Genomic DNA, 19,645 nt, shown 5'->3' on the forward strand with positions numbered 1-19,645 from the left:
GCCGAGAGCCCCGGAGCGAGGCAGATCTTTTTCCCGCCCTAGCGCTGGCTTAGATCCCGACAGGACTGGACTTCTACCCGAAAGAGGCTGAGAAAAGGTTCTCTGGTGAATCCAAAATGAATGCTCTTTCTGGGTTCGGGAGTTCAGTTGGTTTTGCTCAGAGAAGTGTGCAAGTAAGCTTTTTTGCTGACCTAGACAATTGATGTACGAATGTGTACATGTTTGAGTATTGACTCATAAAAGCTTGTTGTTGTGCAAAGTTATAATGTTCTATCACATGTCCAATCATGTCTGGAGAAATGTAAGGAAGTTTCGTAGTACAAAATTAATCTTAAACTATAGCTGTTTTTGAAAAGTTTCTATTAGCATATTAGGCACCCAGACAGAATATAGAATTTAAAACGCCTTTTATAGTCCAATCAGGTGTTCAGCTTGAAAATAAAAATAAAAACTAAAAAAAGATTTTTTAAAATGCTCGTTAAAGTAAGGACTTTCATAATGATATATCTAGATCCAAATAACTGAGGACAGAGATCCCTAATTCCACCATCAACCTAGGGAGTCTCGTCAGTGCTGGGCCTAATAAACCATTTTCTTTTTTTTTTTTTTTTCCTTTTTCTTTTCTTTTCTTTTTGAGTTGGAGTCTCACTCTGTCACCCAGACTGGAGTGCAGTGGCCGCTCCCGGCCACCGCAGCCTCGACCTGCTGGGCTCCGGCGATCCTTCCGCCTCAGCCTTCCCAGTAGCCGGAATTGCAGGCAAGCGCTACCACGCCCTGCTAATTTTTTTTTTTTTTTTTTTTTGACTTATTGTAGAGATGAGGGCTCGCCAAGCTGCCCAGGCGGGTCTCGAACCCTCGGGTTTAGGCAATCCACTCACCTCAGCCTCCCAAAGCGCTGGGATTACAGGCTGAACCACTGAGCCCAGCATAAACCATTTTCTATATTGCCCGGGTCCTAGGGTTCTCTGTAACCTCCTCACGAAATTTCCTTTTATCTTTCTGTGCTGTCATCCTCTTATCAGTGGGCTCCAGTTCAGGTACAGGTCAAAATTTTCAATGATGTTCAGTGAAATGAGAAGACAAACATAGATATGCATGTGCAGAAATTATATATACATACGTTTATAAACACATATATACTATATATTATGTAAAGTGCTATGTATTTGTGTTATAACGTAATATATACATAATATGTATTTGCAAATGACTTTTAAACTGAGATAATTTTTTTACACTTAAAATTTTTGTTTTTAAATATTCTTTCTTTTATAAAATTGTAATTAGGTTAGATGATATTTGTTGTGACTGTGGTTGTTTTATTAATTTCCTAGCCTGGCAAAATAAAAATTGGCAATCCTATATTTGAGAGAGAATTTCGCTCATCTGTGAAGTCCAAGTTTGGGAACCACTGCTCACTCTGAGCTTTACCTCCTTTGTTGGAGCACTACTTTCCAGTTTATTCTGAATACACATACATTTCTTATGCTTCATTTTACATGCACATGACAACAATTCAAAAGAAGGCAGGAAAAAAAAGAAGCATTAAATAAGAATAAAATAATAACTGAAGCCAAAATGGACAAAACCTGTCCATTAAAAGGCACAGCAGATTTTTAAGATCAATTCTATTGTGTTTCAAAAAAAGACATCCAAACATGAAGAAACAGCAAGACTAAATGGAAAGTAATGAAAAAGATATGCAAAAATATTCTCACAAAAAGGAAGTTGTCATATAGCTAGGTATAAAGACGGTCATCATATAAAAAAAAGTTAACTCATGATAAACAGAAGTCTAAATATGTATGTAATTAACAAAATGACATTAAAATACAAAAGCAAGAATTACCAGACTTACAAGGGAAAATTATCAAATCCATCACCACATTGAGAGAATTCAATATACTGCTTTCAACACTTGATAGATCAAGCAGAGAAAAAAAAATTAAGCACATGAACACTATTAACAAGCTTGATTTAATAGGGATATACATAGAACTCCATAACCAATAATTATTAGTTACACATTGTTCTCAAAAACACATGGGATAGTATGAAGACTGACTTTATATGAGTCCATAAAATAATTCTCAACATATATCATGGAACCAGTCTCATACAGAGCACATTCTCTGAACATATGCAATTTAGCACAGCAATCAATGACAAAAAATAACCTTTTAAAGAACTTATATGTTTGGAAATTTAAAAAAAAATCTTGTGGGATGCAGTAAATCATGTTACAATGGGAGAAATGTATAACTAGTGACTATTCTAATTGGTCAGTGCCATACTAATTAATTCCCCCACAAAAAGAATCATCTTCTTCTGGACTTTGCTCTTGACTTTCCCTAGACACCTCAAAAGACCAGCTCCTGTGATGTAGTGGGTAGCATGTGATGTGTTGCTCCATGAGTTCTTTGACTTGGCCACAGTAAAGAATTTCAAAGCAAGTCCCAAGTATATTTTAAGACAGAATTTACTAGAAAGAAAAAGACATGCTCAAAGGGCATGGGTGCCTTAAGAGAAGGGACATGTGCTTGTCTTTGACAAGAAGCTTTATGTAATTTCATAACTATTATTAAGCAAACTATGAACTAACAGGGATGGCTGCAAGTATCTGGTCACAAGTTTTGTTTACCATCTCTCCACCTTCTTTGAGCTAAGAGGGGTAGGCTGCAGGTGTCTGTTCCCCAGTTTTGATTAACATTTCTCGAACTTCTAAGGTCACAAGGACCTTCTAAATAATTAAAGTTATTGCCTAACTAGATTTGGGCTTTTCCTAGAATATAATGTCTGTGTTTTAGGTAACTCCCTATTGTTTTTTGTTTTTTGGGGGGGCGTTTTGTGATTTATTGTACTAGTAGATTCATATTCCAACCCGAAAGCTGGTCAGATCTGGTATGCATGGTCAATCAGGTGAAGGTTGTGTGAGGATAAGAAAGATGTCTGAATACTTACCCTATCTTAATTTAAACCTACCTAAGGAAAACCCTGTTTAAATACTTCTAAACTATGCTAACTAATGGCTGCCTCACCCATACCTCTGCTACCCATAGGGAACTCTATCTAGGTAGCCACTTCCGAGGAGGTCATTCAATACATCCCAACCTGAAAGTCTAACTTAAGCCAGCCTATTGAAGGTCCTGGATAAAGGTCTCTATCCCTATATGTCTCCAGGACAGAGCAGCCTGAACCCTGATCCACTTGAAGATTGCACAATGTCAATCTGGCCCTGAAAGGCTGTGACTAGCCACTACCAGTCAGTACTACCCTTTGGTCCTTCTTGCTTGTGGCCCCGTGAGGGAATGGCAGCCTCCATGGGACCTGGGCAACAAGAATCAGAGGATATCAGGAAGAGAAGACAGGTAGTAGTATCAGGTCACACTGAAGCCATCAGCCAGATGCTGTGGCCTCTGTTGGCTCTGCTGGTCCTGGATGGAGGATGGAGTTTGTGAGGCCAAGGAGAACATGAGGTTTGGAGCTAAAGGATGGCTGAGGTACAGGTACCCCTTTGCCTCTTCCCTTTTGAACTTCACCTACATTTTATAGAATGAGTCTTTGTTTTTGTTTTTTTTGAGTTGGAGTCTCACTCTGTCGCCCAGACTGGAGTGCAGTGGCCACTCCTGGCCACCGCAGCCTCGACCTGCTGGACTCCCACGATACTTCCGCCTCAGCCTTCCGAATAGCCGGAATTACAGGCGCGCGATATCACGCCCGGCTAATTTTTTGATTTATTATAGAGATGAGGTCTCACCTGCCCAGGCGGGTCTTGAACCCGCGGGCTCAGGCAATCCACTCACCTCAGCCTCCCAAAGGCACAGGATTACAGGCTGAGCCACCAAGCCCGGCTAGAATGAGTTTTTTTAAAACCTTAAATATCCTCCCACCATAGGCATTAACAACATTTATTTTAGCGATAGAAAGGATAATTAATGCTTGCTCATTGCCAAGTACCATGCTAAACGTATTAACTCTATTCTCTTACTGATGAGGACACTGTGACAAAGAGAGCCAATATTCAAACACAGGGAGCACATGCCCATAATAACCTGTGTTGCCTTATCCATCCTGAATGATTGGGGTCGACTATGTCATTCCAATAAATGATTTTTGTATAATAAAAATAACAATCACTTGGTGGCTACTGCCTGTAATCCCAGCACTTTGGGAGACTAGGCAGAAAGATTATTTGAGCCCAGGAGTTCAAGATCACTCTGGGCAACATACTGAGACCTCATCTCTACAAAAAATCAAAAAATTAGCCAGGCAGTGGTGTACACCTGTACAAGACCCGTGTACTTGGGAGACTGAGGTGAAAGGATCGCCTGAGCTCAAGAGGTGGGGGCTGCGGTGAACCATGTTCATGCCATTGCACTCCAGCCTGGATGACAGAGTAAGACTCTGACTCAAACAAAACAAAACAAAACAAAAAACAGATACATAAAATCTTCAGACAACTTTTTAAAGGTTAGATAATTTGTGAATACAATTGGTGTTAGTTCAACAGATGACAAAGTATCCAGTACCATAAACACCATGTTAGGAAAAAATTTCTACTTGTTGATACTGTGAGTCCCCTAATGACTATCAGTTTATCTTGAAGTAATTGAAGGGACGATCCTTAGCAAAATCGAACCTCTGCCTCTCTCCCATGTAACTCAGTTCCAAACTCTCACTCAAGTACATCTGACTGATGAAACCTAAATTATAGCCAGAACCCTAGCTGCAGGGGAATCTAGAAAGTGCAGTGTTTAGCTTTCTAGCCTCCAAAGCACAGAAAAGACTAGAATGAAGTTGGAATGTGTGGTGAGCAAGCCAATCCACATATCCACCACAATAAACAGAAAAACAAAAATAAAATGAAACCACGACCAAACTGAAACTAAAATAAATAATCTTCTCACCTTCACCCCAATATGGGACTATTAGGGAATGAGGAGCTGAAAGTTCTGAAGAACTAAACAGTGATGTGAGTATGTTGGCTAAACTGTGGCAAGAGGATGTGCATGTGTCTATTCTTTTTTGTTTGTTTGAGTCAGAGTCTCACTCTGTTGCCCAGGCTGGAGTGCAGTGTCACATCACAGCTCACCGCAGCCTTGATCTGTTGGGCTCAGACAATCCTTCTGACTCAGCCTTCCCAGTAGCTGGGACTACAGCCGTGCGCCATTCATGGCTAATTTCTTTTAATTTGCCGTAAAGACAAAGTCTTGCCATGTTGCCCAGCTGGTCTCAAAGTCTTCTTGCCTTGGCCTCCCAAAGTACAGGGATTACAGGCGTGAGCCACTGTACCCTGCGTGTGCCTATTCTTAAAAGTTAACCTGAGGAGGGACTTCAAATCATTTGTTGGACTCCACCCTTCTCCCAAATTCCTGTAGAAGAGATCTAACCAGGGTGATAGAGAAAACTTTATCCTAGAATGAAAGGGTTTATTAATTAAAGAATAAAAGAACAAAACCTTATACCATCCCAATCATCCACAATATCCAAGAGAAAACTTATATCACTTGGGTTCATGATCCAACATCTCATGACCCAATGTGAGTCTGGAGTCAAAGCTGTCCTGGAAATCAGAATGAGGCATTACTGATATAGCTGAAAATAAAAAACATGAGCAGGAAATGACATAAATGACAGCAGAGTAAAAGAGCAACGCCATTAGCTCACAGTCACTCACAATAACAGAAAGGAAGCCTATCTGCTGATTTCACCATTAACGTCTGATGAATCCAAGCTGGGACTGGAGTTGAGGATGTCTCAGAGTTTGTTTTGCTTTGTTTGCAAGATGTGGCTGAGTGATTACCCAACAATTATGTCCTTTTAAGTCAGTGGCCGAGGAATGAGTTATTCAATAAATCAAATAGATATCCTTTAGGTGTTGGGGAGGAGAATAGAATTATAGACATATCTCATGCCATATCTCAAAATAATTTCAAAAAGAATTAAAGAGATAATGCTATAAACTGAGAGAGAGAGAGAGAGAGAATACCAGAAAAAATATTTGACTGCATAAAAATTAGAAACATCTGAATCTGAACTTCAAAAATACTGTGAATAAAATTAAAAGCAATTCTGATTCCCATAAAGGTTGAGTAGCTTGTGTGTAACTAACCACTCCACAGAAAACAACTATAAATGTAGGACAAAATATTTTTTTTTAAATCTGTTTGAAGGCACTAGAGAGCAGTCAAGTCAGACTGAAAATAGAGGACTCCAGTCTTGGAAGAAGAAACTACAATGAGTAAGATCCTCATTTTATGTGCACTAGCCAGTCAGCCTAAGACATATAAACTCATGAAGAAAACAAGTCGTATTGGCCTCATGCATCAGGGCAGAATTTAGTTCTGCCAGAGTAGGTGGAAATTGAAGGAGTAAATCTCAGAAAGGAGGGAGCCACATGGAATAAAATCAAATCTTCAAATAAATCTTCTCTCAAATCCTTGCCTAGGTCAGGTGTGGTGGCTCACACTTATAATCCCAGCACTATGGATTGCTTGAGCCCAGAAGTTCAAGACCAGCCTAGGCAATATAGTAAGACTCTGTCTCTCCAAAATATTAAAAAATTAGCCAGGCATGGTGGCATGCACCTGTAGTCCCAGCTATTCAGGAAAATGGGGCAAAAGGATCACCTGAACCCAGGAAGTCAAGGCTGCGGTCAGCCGTGATTCATGCCACTGCACTCCAGCCTGGACAACAAAACAAGAACCTGTCTGGAAAAAAAAAAAAAAAAAATCTTGTCTCACCCCTAAACTGGACTGCACTGAGCAGAGATTCTAGGGAGATCAAGGTTAAAAAAAAAAAAAAAAAAAAAAAAAGACCCAAGCAAAGCAGGGCACGGTGGCTCATGCCTGTAATCCCAGCACTTTGGGAGGCCGAAGCGAGAGGACTGAGGCCATGGTTTAGAGACAAGCCCGGGCAACTTGAGGAGATTTCGTCTCTACAATAAAAACAAAAAATTAGCCGGGTGTGCTGGTGCATGCCTATAGTTCCAACTACTTGGAAGGCTGAGGCAGAAGGATCTCCTAAACCCAGCAGGTCAAGGCTGCAGTGGCCGTGAGCCTGCCACTGCACTTCAGCCTGGGTGACAGAGTGAGACTGACTCAAAAAATAAAATAAAGTAAAAAAAATAACAAGGGCCAAGCACAAATTTTAGGAGCTGCCCCGCAAGAGGAGGTAGAAGAACACCAGGAACAACATAAATGTTCAAAAATTGGAGATTTGTTAAAGAAATTGTGATGCGGGCAAATATAGTATAGTGAAGTTATTAAAGTAATGCTTTAAACTAATATTTAATGAATGTAGAAATAGTCATCACATTTTAAAGTAAAAAAATCACGCAGGTTAAAAAAGGTTTGCAAACATTTGTTCAAAACTATAAAATATTAGACACTAAGAGTGAACTGTAATGTAAACTACGGACTTCAGACAATAATGATGTGTCATGTATTTTCCTCAGTGGTAGCAGATGTATCCCCTGGTGGAGTATATTAACAGTGAGGGAGGCTATGCATGTGTTGGGGTAGGGATATTTGGGAAGTCTCTGAACCTTCCTCTCAATTTTGTTATGAACCTAAAACTGCTCTAAAAAATAGTCTATTAAACAAACAAAAAAACACTATGCTGAGTTTGACTCCAACTTTGCATTTAAACAAACAAAAAGAGTCCACAGTGGCTCACACCTGTAGTCCCAGCTGAGGCAGAACGCACAGCAAAATATTAACAGGGGTTTCCTAGATGATGGAAATATGGGTGGGTACCTTTTATTTGTTTGTGATTTACTTATTTTCCATATTTCTTTACAAGGATTATGTGTAAATATTCCATACAGAAGACATAATATATTTTGTAAAAATGAGCATATCAGGTGCTTCTACAGATATACTCTTCTACTCTCAAAACAGTCACTTAGAATAGATATAATTATCACCTTTTTAATATATACATATATACACCTAGATGATGGAAATGAGGCTCAGAAAGAGTCAACGACTGGCCCGAGGTCAAAGAGCTAACTGCGTGGAAGAACTGATGTTCAAAGTACATTTGGGCCGGGCTCAGTGGCCCAGCCTGTAATCCCAGCGCTTTGGGAGGCTGAGGTGAGTGGATTGCCTGAGCCCATTCGGTTCGAGACCCGCCTGGGCAACTTGGCGAGACCTCGTCTCTACAATAAATCAAAAATTAGCCAGGCGTGGTAGCGCGCGCCTGTAGTTCCAGCTACACGGAAGGCTGAGGCGGGAGGATCGCAGGAGCCCAGCAGGTCGAGGCTGCGGTGGCCGGGAGCGGCCACTGCACTCCAGTCTGGGCGACTGAGTGAGACTCCGACTCAAAAAAGTAAAAACCAAAAAACCAAAAACAAAAACAAAGTGCATTTGGCTGCAAAAACCTCACTCTTCCTAGTGAAGGGAGCTACTTCAAAGGACTCTAGTGCTGCTGAGTCTCAAAGGAGTTTGAAACGCTTCTCCGTTTTCCAGATTAAGAAACTTAAGCGGTCAGAGAAGTTAAGTAACTTGCAAACCAAAACTTTCGATTAAAAAAAAAAAATGGCTCCTGATTGTCAGAGCAGTGCTTCTTTCTGACTTGGTTATACCCATCTCCCGTTGTAGGGTAGATGTTTCACAAGTTTGCACATCTTGGTGCAGCAGGGCAGTGGAAGAGTGTGGACTTGAGAATTTAGGATGGCCACTGCTGACTAGCAGTATATAACGGGAGGAATGAAGAAGGAGGGCTCGCTTACGGAGTCATCGGTGCCGGAGATGGCAAGGTGGAACTACTGAGTCCAGGATTTCAGGCAAACCATGGACCCTAGGATTCCCTTCCAGAGGGCAGCAGGGAGGTATGGATATGCACGATGATTCTTCCAGCGTCAAACCCTTTCAATGGCGGCTGGGGGAAGGGCTGCAAGTTTATTCACTCAACGTCTCTAATGCAAAATCAGGGTGAAAGTAACTGGATCCACTCGTACTCTTGTGCGTGTCTACTCTCATGTGAAAGACATACGCTTGGAATAAATGTAATATTATTTAAATGACGAACGGCAGGAAAAGAGCTGTCCATTGGTCTCCCCGTCGGGGAATCGAACCCCGGTCTCCCGCGTGACAGGCGGGGATACTCACCACTATACTAACGAGGACAACCACGCGAAACGTTTTGAAATTTCTACTTAGGAAGGTGTGTGTATCTAAGCTTTCAATATACTTCCGCGGAAAGTTGGTCAAAATTGCACCACATTACTCATTCTCCACACCGACACATTACAATAGAATGCGAAGCCCACCTGTAATTTATAATTGCTGAATAACTACATTAAAAAAGTAAAAAGGAAGAGGTGATAATAATTGTAATAATTAATCTTATTCACACAATATATTCAAAATGTTCTTTTTTTTTTTTTTGAAAGCAGGATTTATTGAGAGGACAGAAAAGCTCCCACAGCAACTCGAGGGGGTTGCCTCAAAATATTATTTCAACGTGTGATCAATATAAAAATATAATTAATTAGCTTTTTTCTTACGGTGTGTATTTTACACTTACAGACAGCACATTTCAACTCGGATTTTAGATTTTTATCAGAAAAAAAATCAGAACTTAGAGTTTATAAAATTTACAGTAGAAAAAGTAGATATATACACCCAAATTGTTCCACAAGCACCTAAACAGTCTCCAATAGCTGAATTTAGTACTCATTTAAAATTTTCCACTTGTTTATTCATTTATTTAATTACTTTATTTCGATTAATGTATCGATTTAATTTAATGTAAATATGCAATTCCTTGACGTACTCGCCAGTTTCAAGTTCTCCATAGTTCATGGCCACCGAATAACCTCGAAGATAAAGACCCCTTTTCCGAGGTTGAGATTCAGATAAGAGATCCTAGAATCCAGATAATCCCAAAGATTACTCAAGAGTTGGAAGTTCAAAAAGAAAGAGAGAAAGGAAGGAAAGAAAACCAGAATCTAATGCCGTCAAAACAAGCCCAGGAAGAGAAAGAGGCTAGAGGAAAAGTAACAAGCGAGATGAGAATATGAGATATGACTGCAGTTAAATAGTTTTGTTTAGGCACAAAATACTAATCACGAGCTGCATCTCTCAAAAGAATTTCAGAGGGAGAAGGAAGAAAACGTTATGCGCTGGCCGGGAATCGAACCCGGGTCAACTGCTTGGAAGGCAGCTATGTTCACCACTATACCACCAACGCCATTCTTCTTAACAGCTTTCAAATTCCATATATAAAAGACATCAGATCATGATTTTTTTTTTTTTTTTTTTTTCCCGATGCTCTCAGTAGCGTTTCATATTTATGACCCCCAGGCAAAATGCATAAAGTCTTCGTCGTTTGTTGAGCACGGACTCCCCGTAGTCGACCTTGCCAGCAAAGGGTGCGGAACGGTGAACGCAGAAGCCACCTAGCCGAAAGCCGGAGGGCGGGGCCGGGGAGGAGCCGAGCGTGTTTCCTCCTTTGGTGTTTTCCTCCGCGGCCTTCTTTCATCCCTGTGTCCCTCACGTCCCGGCGCTTCCAGCTCCCAGCTCCTCGAGGCCCCGCACGGGGTTCACGGGGTGCCGGATTCAGTAACGGCGATTTGGTGCAGAGAATCCGAGGGAGACCGGCCGGCACAGGGGCCTCCCTGGCATGTCTCAGACCCTGTAGAGGAGAGGAGCGTACGAAGAGGCGTCCGGGAAAACGGAGCTTTAAGGGCTAGGGTAGTGAGGAGTAGGAAATAGGAAAGAACTGTCGGAGAGTTTTGTTTTTCCGGCTTTGTGAAGAGGTCCAGAGAGAGTTCGAGTTTTATTTGAAACACTAAATGAACTAGACACAACATTATAGGGTCTGACAGCCTGTTCCATCAGTATTATTAAATTTATAGGAAAATAGGAAAAGTTCCGTGCAGTGTGTCAGGATGGCCGAGCGGTCTAAGGCGCTGCGTTCAGGTCGCAGTCTCCCCTGGAGGTGTGGGTTCGAATCCCACTCCTGACAACCTAGATTTTAAACTTTTTCCCCTCCGACTGAGTTTTCCAGCAACCATGAATTATTGGAGAGAGAATTCTTGATTGATTAGTACTGCTTCTTATCCCTCTTATCTACATTTGCGAATATTATGCTTCGCTGTAAATATGGAACTAAATCTATTCTCTGTATTATAAGCAGGTGGCATGTCTTTGAAATCAGGGAACAACTTAAACTATGGATCTAACCCTAACCGTGACTTTTTGTTTACTGCCTTTAGATGCCAATTCCCCAGTACCTTTTTATTCAACAGCAATGTATCGAGCCCTTTTCATGTCAAGCATACTTAGGCAGGTAGATACCAAAATCTCCTTTGAGTGAACAGGAGAAAAACCTCAACCTAGGATCTCGTAATTTGCTATACAGTAATTAGCCTGAGTCTTTTAACGCTAAAGCAGTAATGTCAAACTTTGGAAAGCATCAATTTTCCACTGCCTTCTCAGACCCACCACCAATTCTAATTCAGTAGGATTGCTGTATCATGGAAAAGCAGGAAAAGAAGTCAACAGGTCAAATGGGAGGAGGTTCATAGGATAAATAAACTGATGAAGCTAGTTGTTTTCGGAACTCTTGTTTCTCAAAGATCACAAATAAGCCACATTCTGATTTGGGAAGAGTTGGGTATGGAAAAAACTTTGTTGTCCTTTTAAGGAGCAGGAAAACTCTAAGGAAGTTGAATGTGGAAGGTTCATAAGGGAGAAAATGGAAGTATCTTTAGGTTGATGAGTGAGTTTGCCAGACAGAATTGCATTCCCTGTCAGTTACTAGACTACAGCCTTGGGAAATGCATTTGACCCTTCTGAGCCTTAGTAAAATAGATGCTTCCTTGTAAAATAGATGTAGCGTTGATTGCGTGAGATAATCCAGGAATTCATTTGAAATGCAGATCTTGGGTGCATGTCGTCGCGATGTATGCTGGGAGACATACTACTCTAATTTTCTTCAGTCAGCAGGCCAAATAGTCCCATGGGCTTTGTTCCACTAATAAACCCTAGGAACGCCGTTCCGACCTAGATTTAAGCAGAAAGCCTGAATAATTCTTAAAAATTGAGTACAGTGGGTTGCAGTTTTTGGTGCACGTCTCCTAAAAATTCTTCCGCTGTGAGCGTAGAGACCTGGCGCAATTCAAGAAGACCCTGCCAGCCGCCAGATCCTCCTCCGCTTCCAAGATGACAAAGAAAGGACGGAACAATGGTCGTGCCAAAAAGGGCCGGCCACGTGCAGCCCATCCGCTGCAGGAACAGTTCACGATGCGTGCCCAAGGGTAAGTCAGAAATTCGGCCGGGCTCGGTGGCTCAGCCTGTAATCCCAGCACTTTGGGAGGCCGAGGTGAGTGGATTTGCCTGAGCCCGCGGGTTCGAGACCCGCCTGGCCAACTTGGCAAGACCTCATCTCTACAATAAATCAAAAATTAGCCGGGCGTGGTAGCGCGCGCCTGTAGTTCCAGCTCCTTGGAAGGCTGAGGCAGAAGGATCGCCGGAGCCCAGCAGGTCGAGGCGGCGGTGGCCGGGAGCGGCCACTGCGCTCCAGTGTGGGCGACAGAGTGAGACTCCAACTCAAAAAAAAAAGAAAAGAAATTCGTCAATCGAAACATAGTGGAGTCCACAACTGTTAGGGACATTTCCGAAGCGAGTGTCTTCGACACCAGTGTGCTTCCCAAGCTGTGTGTGAAGCTGCATCACTGTGAGTTGTACCATTCACAGCAAGGTAGTCAGGAATCGTTCTGGTGAAGTCTGCAAGAACCGAACACCCCCACCCCGATTTAGACCTGCGGGTGCTGCCCCATGACCTCTACCAAAGCCCATGTAAGGAGCTGAGTTCTTAAGGACTGAAGAACAACTATCACCTGGAAAAAAATAAAATGGAAATTATACTTTAAAAAAAAAAAAATGCAGATCTCAGGCTGCACCTGAGACCAACTATATCTGCAGTTTAAAAGTTCTCAAAAAACAAAACAAAAAAACACAAGATCTCCAGGTGTCTCATATGTATATTAAAGTTTGAAGAGCTCTGGCCTACTTAATCAAGATGCCTCTGGAATACCTTTTCTCTTGCTTCTCACCAGACCACCAAGAGGTGCAACCTTCAACCTGACCAGGGCTAGGCTCTTGATTTCATCTCAGGAAATAATTCAAAGACCAGTCACACAAAGTAAAAGAAGCTTTAATTTGAACCAAAAGTACACACTCAAGAGAGGAGTGTGGGAAATCTCCAAGAGAAAGATGCACTGGAGGGTAGAGAGTGCTGACTTTTATCTGTTTTTTGTGTGTGTATGTCCATGTTCCTTTCACGCCACAGGAAGTTTGTGTCAGTTTCCTACTAGTTACAAATCAAAGAAAGTTTTTTCTTTCTCAACCTCTGGGTCTGCAATTCTCCTGCCCTACCCTGCCCCCCGTCCCCCTTGCCCAAACTAACTAGACTGCCTTGCCCTCAATCTGAAGCCAGCTTGCATAGGGCTTGGGCCAGGTGCAGTAAAGAGGGCAGTTAAATATGTGAAATGACAACCAAGGACAAGTGGGTTTTTAACGGAACCTTTTCTTCATCTACAGGAGATTACCCTAAACTAAATAATGTAACATTGCTCTAGCCAAGCTCACCCTCATTTGTGAGATAAAAATAAATCTCCCATTGCTCATAGGATAGATATGATGGATTGGATTGATTGGGAACTATCTCACACAAGTTTATCATTGTCCCTGATTGCCATTTACTTGACTGGCAGTAAAGTTGAGCCTACGGATATTTCTCAGGTTCTGTCACTTGCTACTAAAAACATACAAATATTCACTTAGTAAAGAATATAAATATACAATATAATGTACACTTTTTCTCTTTGGACTCAACACCCAATTGCATTCTAAAGGAATAAAATATCCAATTTCACAACACCTGAAAGAAGGTCTGGTAATAAGTTGGCGTTATGGCCTAATTGTGAGGCCACACTCAGGCTCTAGAATCAGGTAGGACAAAATTCTTTTTTTTTTTTTTTTTTTTTTTTGAGTCAGAGTCTCACTGTCACCAGGCTAGAGTGCAGTGCTATACTCACCGACCACCACAGACTACTGGGCTCAGGCGATCCTTCCACCTCAGCCTTCCAAGTAGCTGGAACCACAGGCGCAGCCACCACACCTGGCTAATTTTTTGATTTATTGTAAAGATGAGGTCTTGCCAAATTGCCCAGTCTGATCTCAAACCCATGAACCCAAGGCAATCCTCTAGCCTCAGTCTCCCAAAGTGTGTGATCCCCCGCCCCACCAGGACAACATTCTTAATCCCAGCCTCTCTCACCCCAACTTAATAGCTATGTGACCTTAAGTACATTGTTTAACTTCTTTGAACCTCAGAAATCTCATCTTCGAGAAGAGAATAATGCCCTATAATGTTGCTGTGAGGATTTAATTAGATTGTACATGTCAAGTGCCTGGTACATATACTTTACTAGTTGATACTCTATTATTTTATTAATAAGGTAATATTTTGATAGTATATTATATGCCTAACATTCTTCTTTGCCTCATATGCATATTAATTTATTGAACCCTCATAGCAATCACTATGGTTGGCACTATTATCATAATCATCCTCACATCCTCAGTGAGCTTAATTTGTATAGTATAGAAAGTAACAGAGCTGAAAACCAGTAGGGTCTTGCTTTGATATAGCCATTATGCTACACTGTTGCTGTTATTGTTATTTTTATCCTCTGACCCTTAGCAGAAACAAAGTAGAATCATGCTATCACTCACAAAAATATGTTAAATAATAACTTTAATTGTATGACCAGACCTACTCTCTCTAACATATACTATTTTCCAGAGTGCAGGACTTAGGGTCTTTTATCTAAAGGAACATGGATCAAGTGACATGATTAGAAACAGTAACAAGCATGTAAACAATCTGTCAATGTTCTTAGAACATATAGACTGACAAACTAAACTAGGCTCCCAAAACGGAGTTTTTATCTTAGGGTCACACATGGGAAACTTGTCAGCACTTAAGTTTCTCCCTTTTTCTGTTTTTCCAATTCCACCTCTCTCCCTCTTTGTTTCTAAACTGTAGGATACAATTCTCTCCTCTCTATCAGCTCTCATCCTTCATTTTTGTCCCAATGTGTCAGTCTCAAACTCTTCTCATCCTTTTCCCCTTTAGAAATCATGTACACAACCTTGTGAATTGTCTTCACATTCCTCCTTCAACATCTGCCCCAACACTTTTTGCTTCTGATAGCCTAGCCCCTTTGTGTACTTAATTGGTTGGAATGAAAACCCAGAAGGAGTTTTAAAAGTTTATTAAGATCTACAACTATATTTCACATAACAAAATCCATATGTGCAAGTAACAAAATAAACAAAATGTAGGTGAAAGAAATGTAAAAGTACCACACAAGTGTTAATAAATTAATGACTGTGTTTGAAGTGGGAGAAGAGGATTTAAAGGGGAAAAGAAGTCAGCAAACAAACACACTGGGAAAAAACCTCCAGCTTTGGGAGGAAGGCCCCCCCCCCCCAGCCTTTCATCCCTGTAGTTACAGGGCAGGGTCACAGAAGAGTCTAGTAGGTCCGTAAGTCCAGCCTTACAATCACAGCTGACTCATCACGTGTGGCCATTTAATCGACCTCCTCTATGATAGGACCGGTATTGGGGTCCCCCTGGCGGGCTTGAGCCCCACAACTGCTGCCCCCAGGGACACCAGGCCCCCCATAGAGCCTGGAGAATATGGGGCGACAGACTTGCTCCAGCTCCCTCTTCTGATGCTCATACTCCTCCTTCTCTGCCAACTGGTTGTGCTCCAGCCAGGCAAGGACTTCCTGGCACTTGTCTTGTACTTTACGCCTGTCTTCTTCGGGAATTTTGTCCCTTAGGCTTTCCTCTTGCAAGGATCCCTTCACATGGAAGACATGGGCCTCCAGGGAATTTTTGGCAGCTACCCTGTCCCTCTGGGCCTCATCCTCAGCCTTGTACTGTTCGGCCTCACGAACCATCCTCTCCACCTCCTCCTTGCTCAGTCGGCCCTTGTCATTCGTGATAGTGATCTTGTTAGCCTTGCCTGTGCTCCTGTCGGTGGCCATCACACTCAAGATGCCGTTGGCATCGATATCAAAGGTCACCTCAATCTGGGGGACTCCACGTGGGGCAGGAGGGATCCCACTGAGTTCAAAGCGCCCCAGCAGGTTGTTATCCCTGGTCATGGCCCTCTCACCCTCATACACCTGGATCAGGACCCCAGGCTGGTTGTCACAGTAGGTGGTGAAGGTCTGGGTCTGCTTGGTGGGGATGGTGGCATTCCTCTGAATCAGCGTGGTCATCACTCCACCTGCTGTCTCCAGCCCCAGGGACAAGGGAGCCACATCCAGCAGCAGAAGATCCTGCACCTTCTCACACTTGTCCCCCATCAAGACCGCCGCCTGCACGGCAGCCCCATAGGCCACAGCCTCATCAGGGTTGATGCTCTTGTTCAGCTCCCTGCCGTTGAAGAAGTCCTGTAGCAGCTTCTGCACCTTAGGTATGCGGGTGGAGCCTCCCACCAGGACCACATCATGGATCTGGGCCTTGTCCAGCTTGGCATCCCGCAGGGCCTTCTCCACAGGCTCCAGGGTGCTGCGGAAGAGGTCTGAGCACAGTTCCTCAAAGCGGGCACGAGTGATGGACGTGTAGAAGTCCACGCCCTCGAACAGGGAGTCGATCTCCAGGGTCGCCTGGGTGCTGGAGGACAGGGTGCGCTTGGCACGCTCACAGGCTGTGCGCAGCCTGCGCAAGGCTCGCTTGTTCCCGCTCACGTCCTTGCCATGCTTCCGCCGGAACTCCTCCATGAAATGGTTCACCAGGCGGTTGTCGAAGTCCTCTCCGCCCAGGTGGGTGTCTCCAGCAGTGGCCTTCACCTCAAAGACACCCGCGTCGATGGAGAGGACCGACACGTCGAAGGTGCCCCCGCCCAGGTCAAAAATGAGCACGTTGCGCTCTCCTGCGCCCCGCCGGTCCAACCCATAGGCAATGGCGGCCGCCGTGGGCTCGTTGATGATCCTCAGCACGTTGAGCCCCGCGATGGCACCCGCGTCCTTGGTGGCCTGGCGCTGCGAGTCGTTGAAGTACGCGGGCACCGTGATCACAGCGTGCCTCACGGGCTGCCCCAGGTATGCCTCCGCCGTCTCCTTCATCTTGCTCAGCACCATGGACGAGATCTCCTCGGGGTAGAACGTCTTGTCCTCCCCGCGGTAGGACACCCGCACTTTGGGCTTGCCACCCTCACTCACCACCTGGAAGGGCCAGTGCTTCATGTCTGACTGCACCGTCGCGTCGGCGAACTTGCGCCCGATCAGCCGCTTGGCGTCGAACACCGTGTTGTGCGGGTTCAGCGCCGCCTGACTCTTGGCGGCGTCGCCGACCAGCCGCTCGGTGTCGGTGAAGGCCACGTAGCTGGGCGTGGTGCGGTTGCCCTGGTCGTTGGCGAGGATCTCCACCCGGCCGTGCTGGAACACGCCCACGCACGAGTACGTGGTGCCCAGGTCGATGCCGATCGCCAGGTCCCTCGAGGCGGACATGGCTGCGGCTCCACGCGCTCCCGGGCACCTATCGGGCCCCGCGTCGGAGGCTCGAGGCCGAGGTCGGGGCCGCTCGGCAGCCGAGGGGCGCCCCGCGACGCTGCTCCCCGCTCGGCTTCTCCCCGCCGGAGTGCGCTCGGCTCCGCTCGCCGCGCTTTTTATGCGTTCGCGCCGCCTCCCGCCCTCGCCGCCGCGAACCTTCCCGCGCCTTCTCCGCAGCCCCAGAGCCGCGCGCCCCCGCCCGCCCCGGCTGACTCAGCCGCGGGGCCCGCGCTGACTCGGGGAGAAGGTTCGGGCGGATCCGGCCCAGCGGGGCGGGGCGCCGGGCGGCCACGTCGGCGCCGCCGCCCGCCTCGGCCTCCCAGCCGCGGAGGAGAACCGCGGAGCGAGTTCCGGCTTCCCCCGGCGGGTCCTGAGGGCGCTCGGGCGCGGCGGAAGCCCGCTCAGGCGGCCGCGTCCCTGGAGAGCGGGTTCCCTCGGGATTGGCTGGAGGCGGGTCTTCCAGGCGCTCAGCCCGGGGCCTTGGTGGGCGGGGGTGAGTCCAGCGGCTCGGCGAGGCGGAAACGAGTTACCTTGCGGAATGGAGCTATGGCCTCAAAGCCCGGAGTTGAAATCGTGTGGGTTTTCTTGTAAAGCTTTTTAAAATGTTCATCTCGAAGCGTGAAAGCAGAGTGTTTTCGAAACGTGTGGAATGTGGGCATAGACAGAGGAAAGGGTAAGGGAATACTGCTGGGATGGCTATGCAGGCGGTGGAGTTGCTGGTGGGGTGCTTTGCCTACCACGTGGGAGCACCGGGCTCGAGTCCTATCCCCATCAATCCAGTCATCTGTTTTGTTCATCTGATTGATTTATCTTTTAATTCTAGGATTTATGGCTATTCAGTTAACAAAGTCAACTGACCAAATACTTTAGGTTCTTTCGATTGGGTTCCCCTTCCTTTACCAGGTCACTTAGAGGAGCCGCGACATTGCGCTGTAGCTCTGGGACTCGGGAGCGACCTCGCCGTTCCACCCAGGAGAGAGGGCAGCACCCCGGGGAGGAGGATGCAGTGTGTGGTGGGAATGTCCCGCCTGTTCTCGGAGACCTGCCCCAACGTTCGTATCCCCGAGGGATACGTTTTTCTCGGTGGCCTACGTGGGTTCCGCGCCGGAGCCTGGGATTCAGGTGAAGAGTAAACTGCTACTTCCTACTCCCCTAAGGCCAGAGGACAAGACGGATTCAGAGGGCCATAAAGCCACACTATTTTCCATCAGGCTTTTGTCCATGAGAATTGAGGCTGCCCTACCCTACATTCTTTAATCAAAGACATTTCTATAGATTTGGCTGCTGTTTGAATTTGTACTGAAAGCCAAAAAGAAACATTTCGGACACTTGAAAGCAAAACAGCACGAAGCCTCCCCGTCGGGGAATCGAACCCCGGTCTCCCGCGTGACAGGCGGGGATACTTACCACTATACTAACGAGGATGACGCTTACAGGGCACGTGGTATATTCCCTTATACTTTATCAGTGAGTTAAAGGCCTCTAAGGTTTAGTTTTATTTAACGTCATTTGCTTAATTTGAAGGGAATTTCTACTTTTTTTTAAGAGAAACTAAAAGCCTTACTCCATAAGTGACTTTTTTCTCCTACAACAAATTAAAACCCACTCAACCTTCGAAGAGGAAAGGGGAGTCAGGAAGCCGCGATCAGTCTGCTCCAGGGCTGAATTTCTTGATCAGTCCTCTCTCCCAGAATACCAATGAGAAAGAACTGACAGAGTCTGCTGCTAGAGAGATCAGCTGTGCTGGGAAGATGATCAGTCCAGGGAACAGAGATGTTTGAATGAGTGTGCAATGAATGACTTCCGCAGTGTTTAGACAAACCGTACCCCCCAAAATAAGTAACCTATTTCAGAACTCCAGGAGGCAGAGAAGCTGTTAGCTGTACATTCATTCATTCTCAGCCTCTAGGCAGGCCAGGCCTGGTTGCTGAGGCTGAGACATTTTAGCTGAGGGAAACGGTGGCTCGGCCCGGCACTATGTGCCTTAGCTTATTCAGTGACTACCTTGTTTGGGCTCCTCCAATCTTTTCTCCCACCCCTCAGCAGCCTCAGACCAACCT

General features: G+C 45.0%; 1 protein-coding gene, 4 non-coding genes and 1 pseudogene across 6 annotated transcripts; 2 read left to right on the forward strand and 4 right to left on the reverse strand.

Moving 5' to 3' along the window:
* Nucleotides 1-9,058: 9,058 nt before the first annotated feature.
* On the reverse strand, nucleotides 9,059-9,130 carry TRNAD-GUC. Its single transcript has one exon. It is a non-coding gene; the product is annotated as a tRNA-Asp (tRNA).
* A 995-nt stretch (nucleotides 9,131-10,125) lies between these two features.
* TRNAG-UCC lies at nucleotides 10,126-10,197 on the reverse strand. Its single transcript has one exon. It is a non-coding gene; the product is annotated as a tRNA-Gly (tRNA).
* Nucleotides 10,198-10,891: 694 nt separating this feature from the next.
* On the forward strand, nucleotides 10,892-10,974 carry TRNAL-CAG. The gene has a single exon. It is a non-coding gene; the product is annotated as a tRNA-Leu (tRNA).
* A 1,199-nt stretch (nucleotides 10,975-12,173) lies between these two features.
* LOC110595307 lies at nucleotides 12,174-12,880 on the forward strand (annotated as a pseudogene). Its single transcript, XR_002481750.1, has 2 exons — nucleotides 12,174-12,268; nucleotides 12,553-12,880. The product of XR_002481750.1 is annotated as a 40S ribosomal protein S26-like (transcript).
* Nucleotides 12,881-15,289: 2,409 nt separating this feature from the next.
* On the reverse strand, nucleotides 15,290-17,549 carry HSPA6 (heat shock protein family A (Hsp70) member 6). The gene has a single exon (XM_008054287.1). It carries the CDS (start codon nucleotides 17,541-17,543, stop codon nucleotides 15,612-15,614), a length of 1,932 nt encoding a protein of 643 aa, XP_008052478.1. The 5' UTR covers nucleotides 17,544-17,549; the 3' UTR covers nucleotides 15,290-15,611.
* A 1,388-nt stretch (nucleotides 17,550-18,937) lies between these two features.
* Nucleotides 18,938-19,009, reverse strand: TRNAD-GUC. The gene has a single exon. It is a non-coding gene; the product is annotated as a tRNA-Asp (tRNA).
* Nucleotides 19,010-19,645: the final 636 nt, after the last annotated feature.

This window comes from Carlito syrichta, unplaced genomic scaffold (assembly GCF_000164805.1).
Source record: "Carlito syrichta isolate Samal-C Ts95f unplaced genomic scaffold, Tarsius_syrichta-2.0.1 Scaffold289400, whole genome shotgun sequence".
NCBI lineage: Eukaryota > Metazoa > Chordata > Mammalia > Primates > Tarsiidae > Carlito > Carlito syrichta.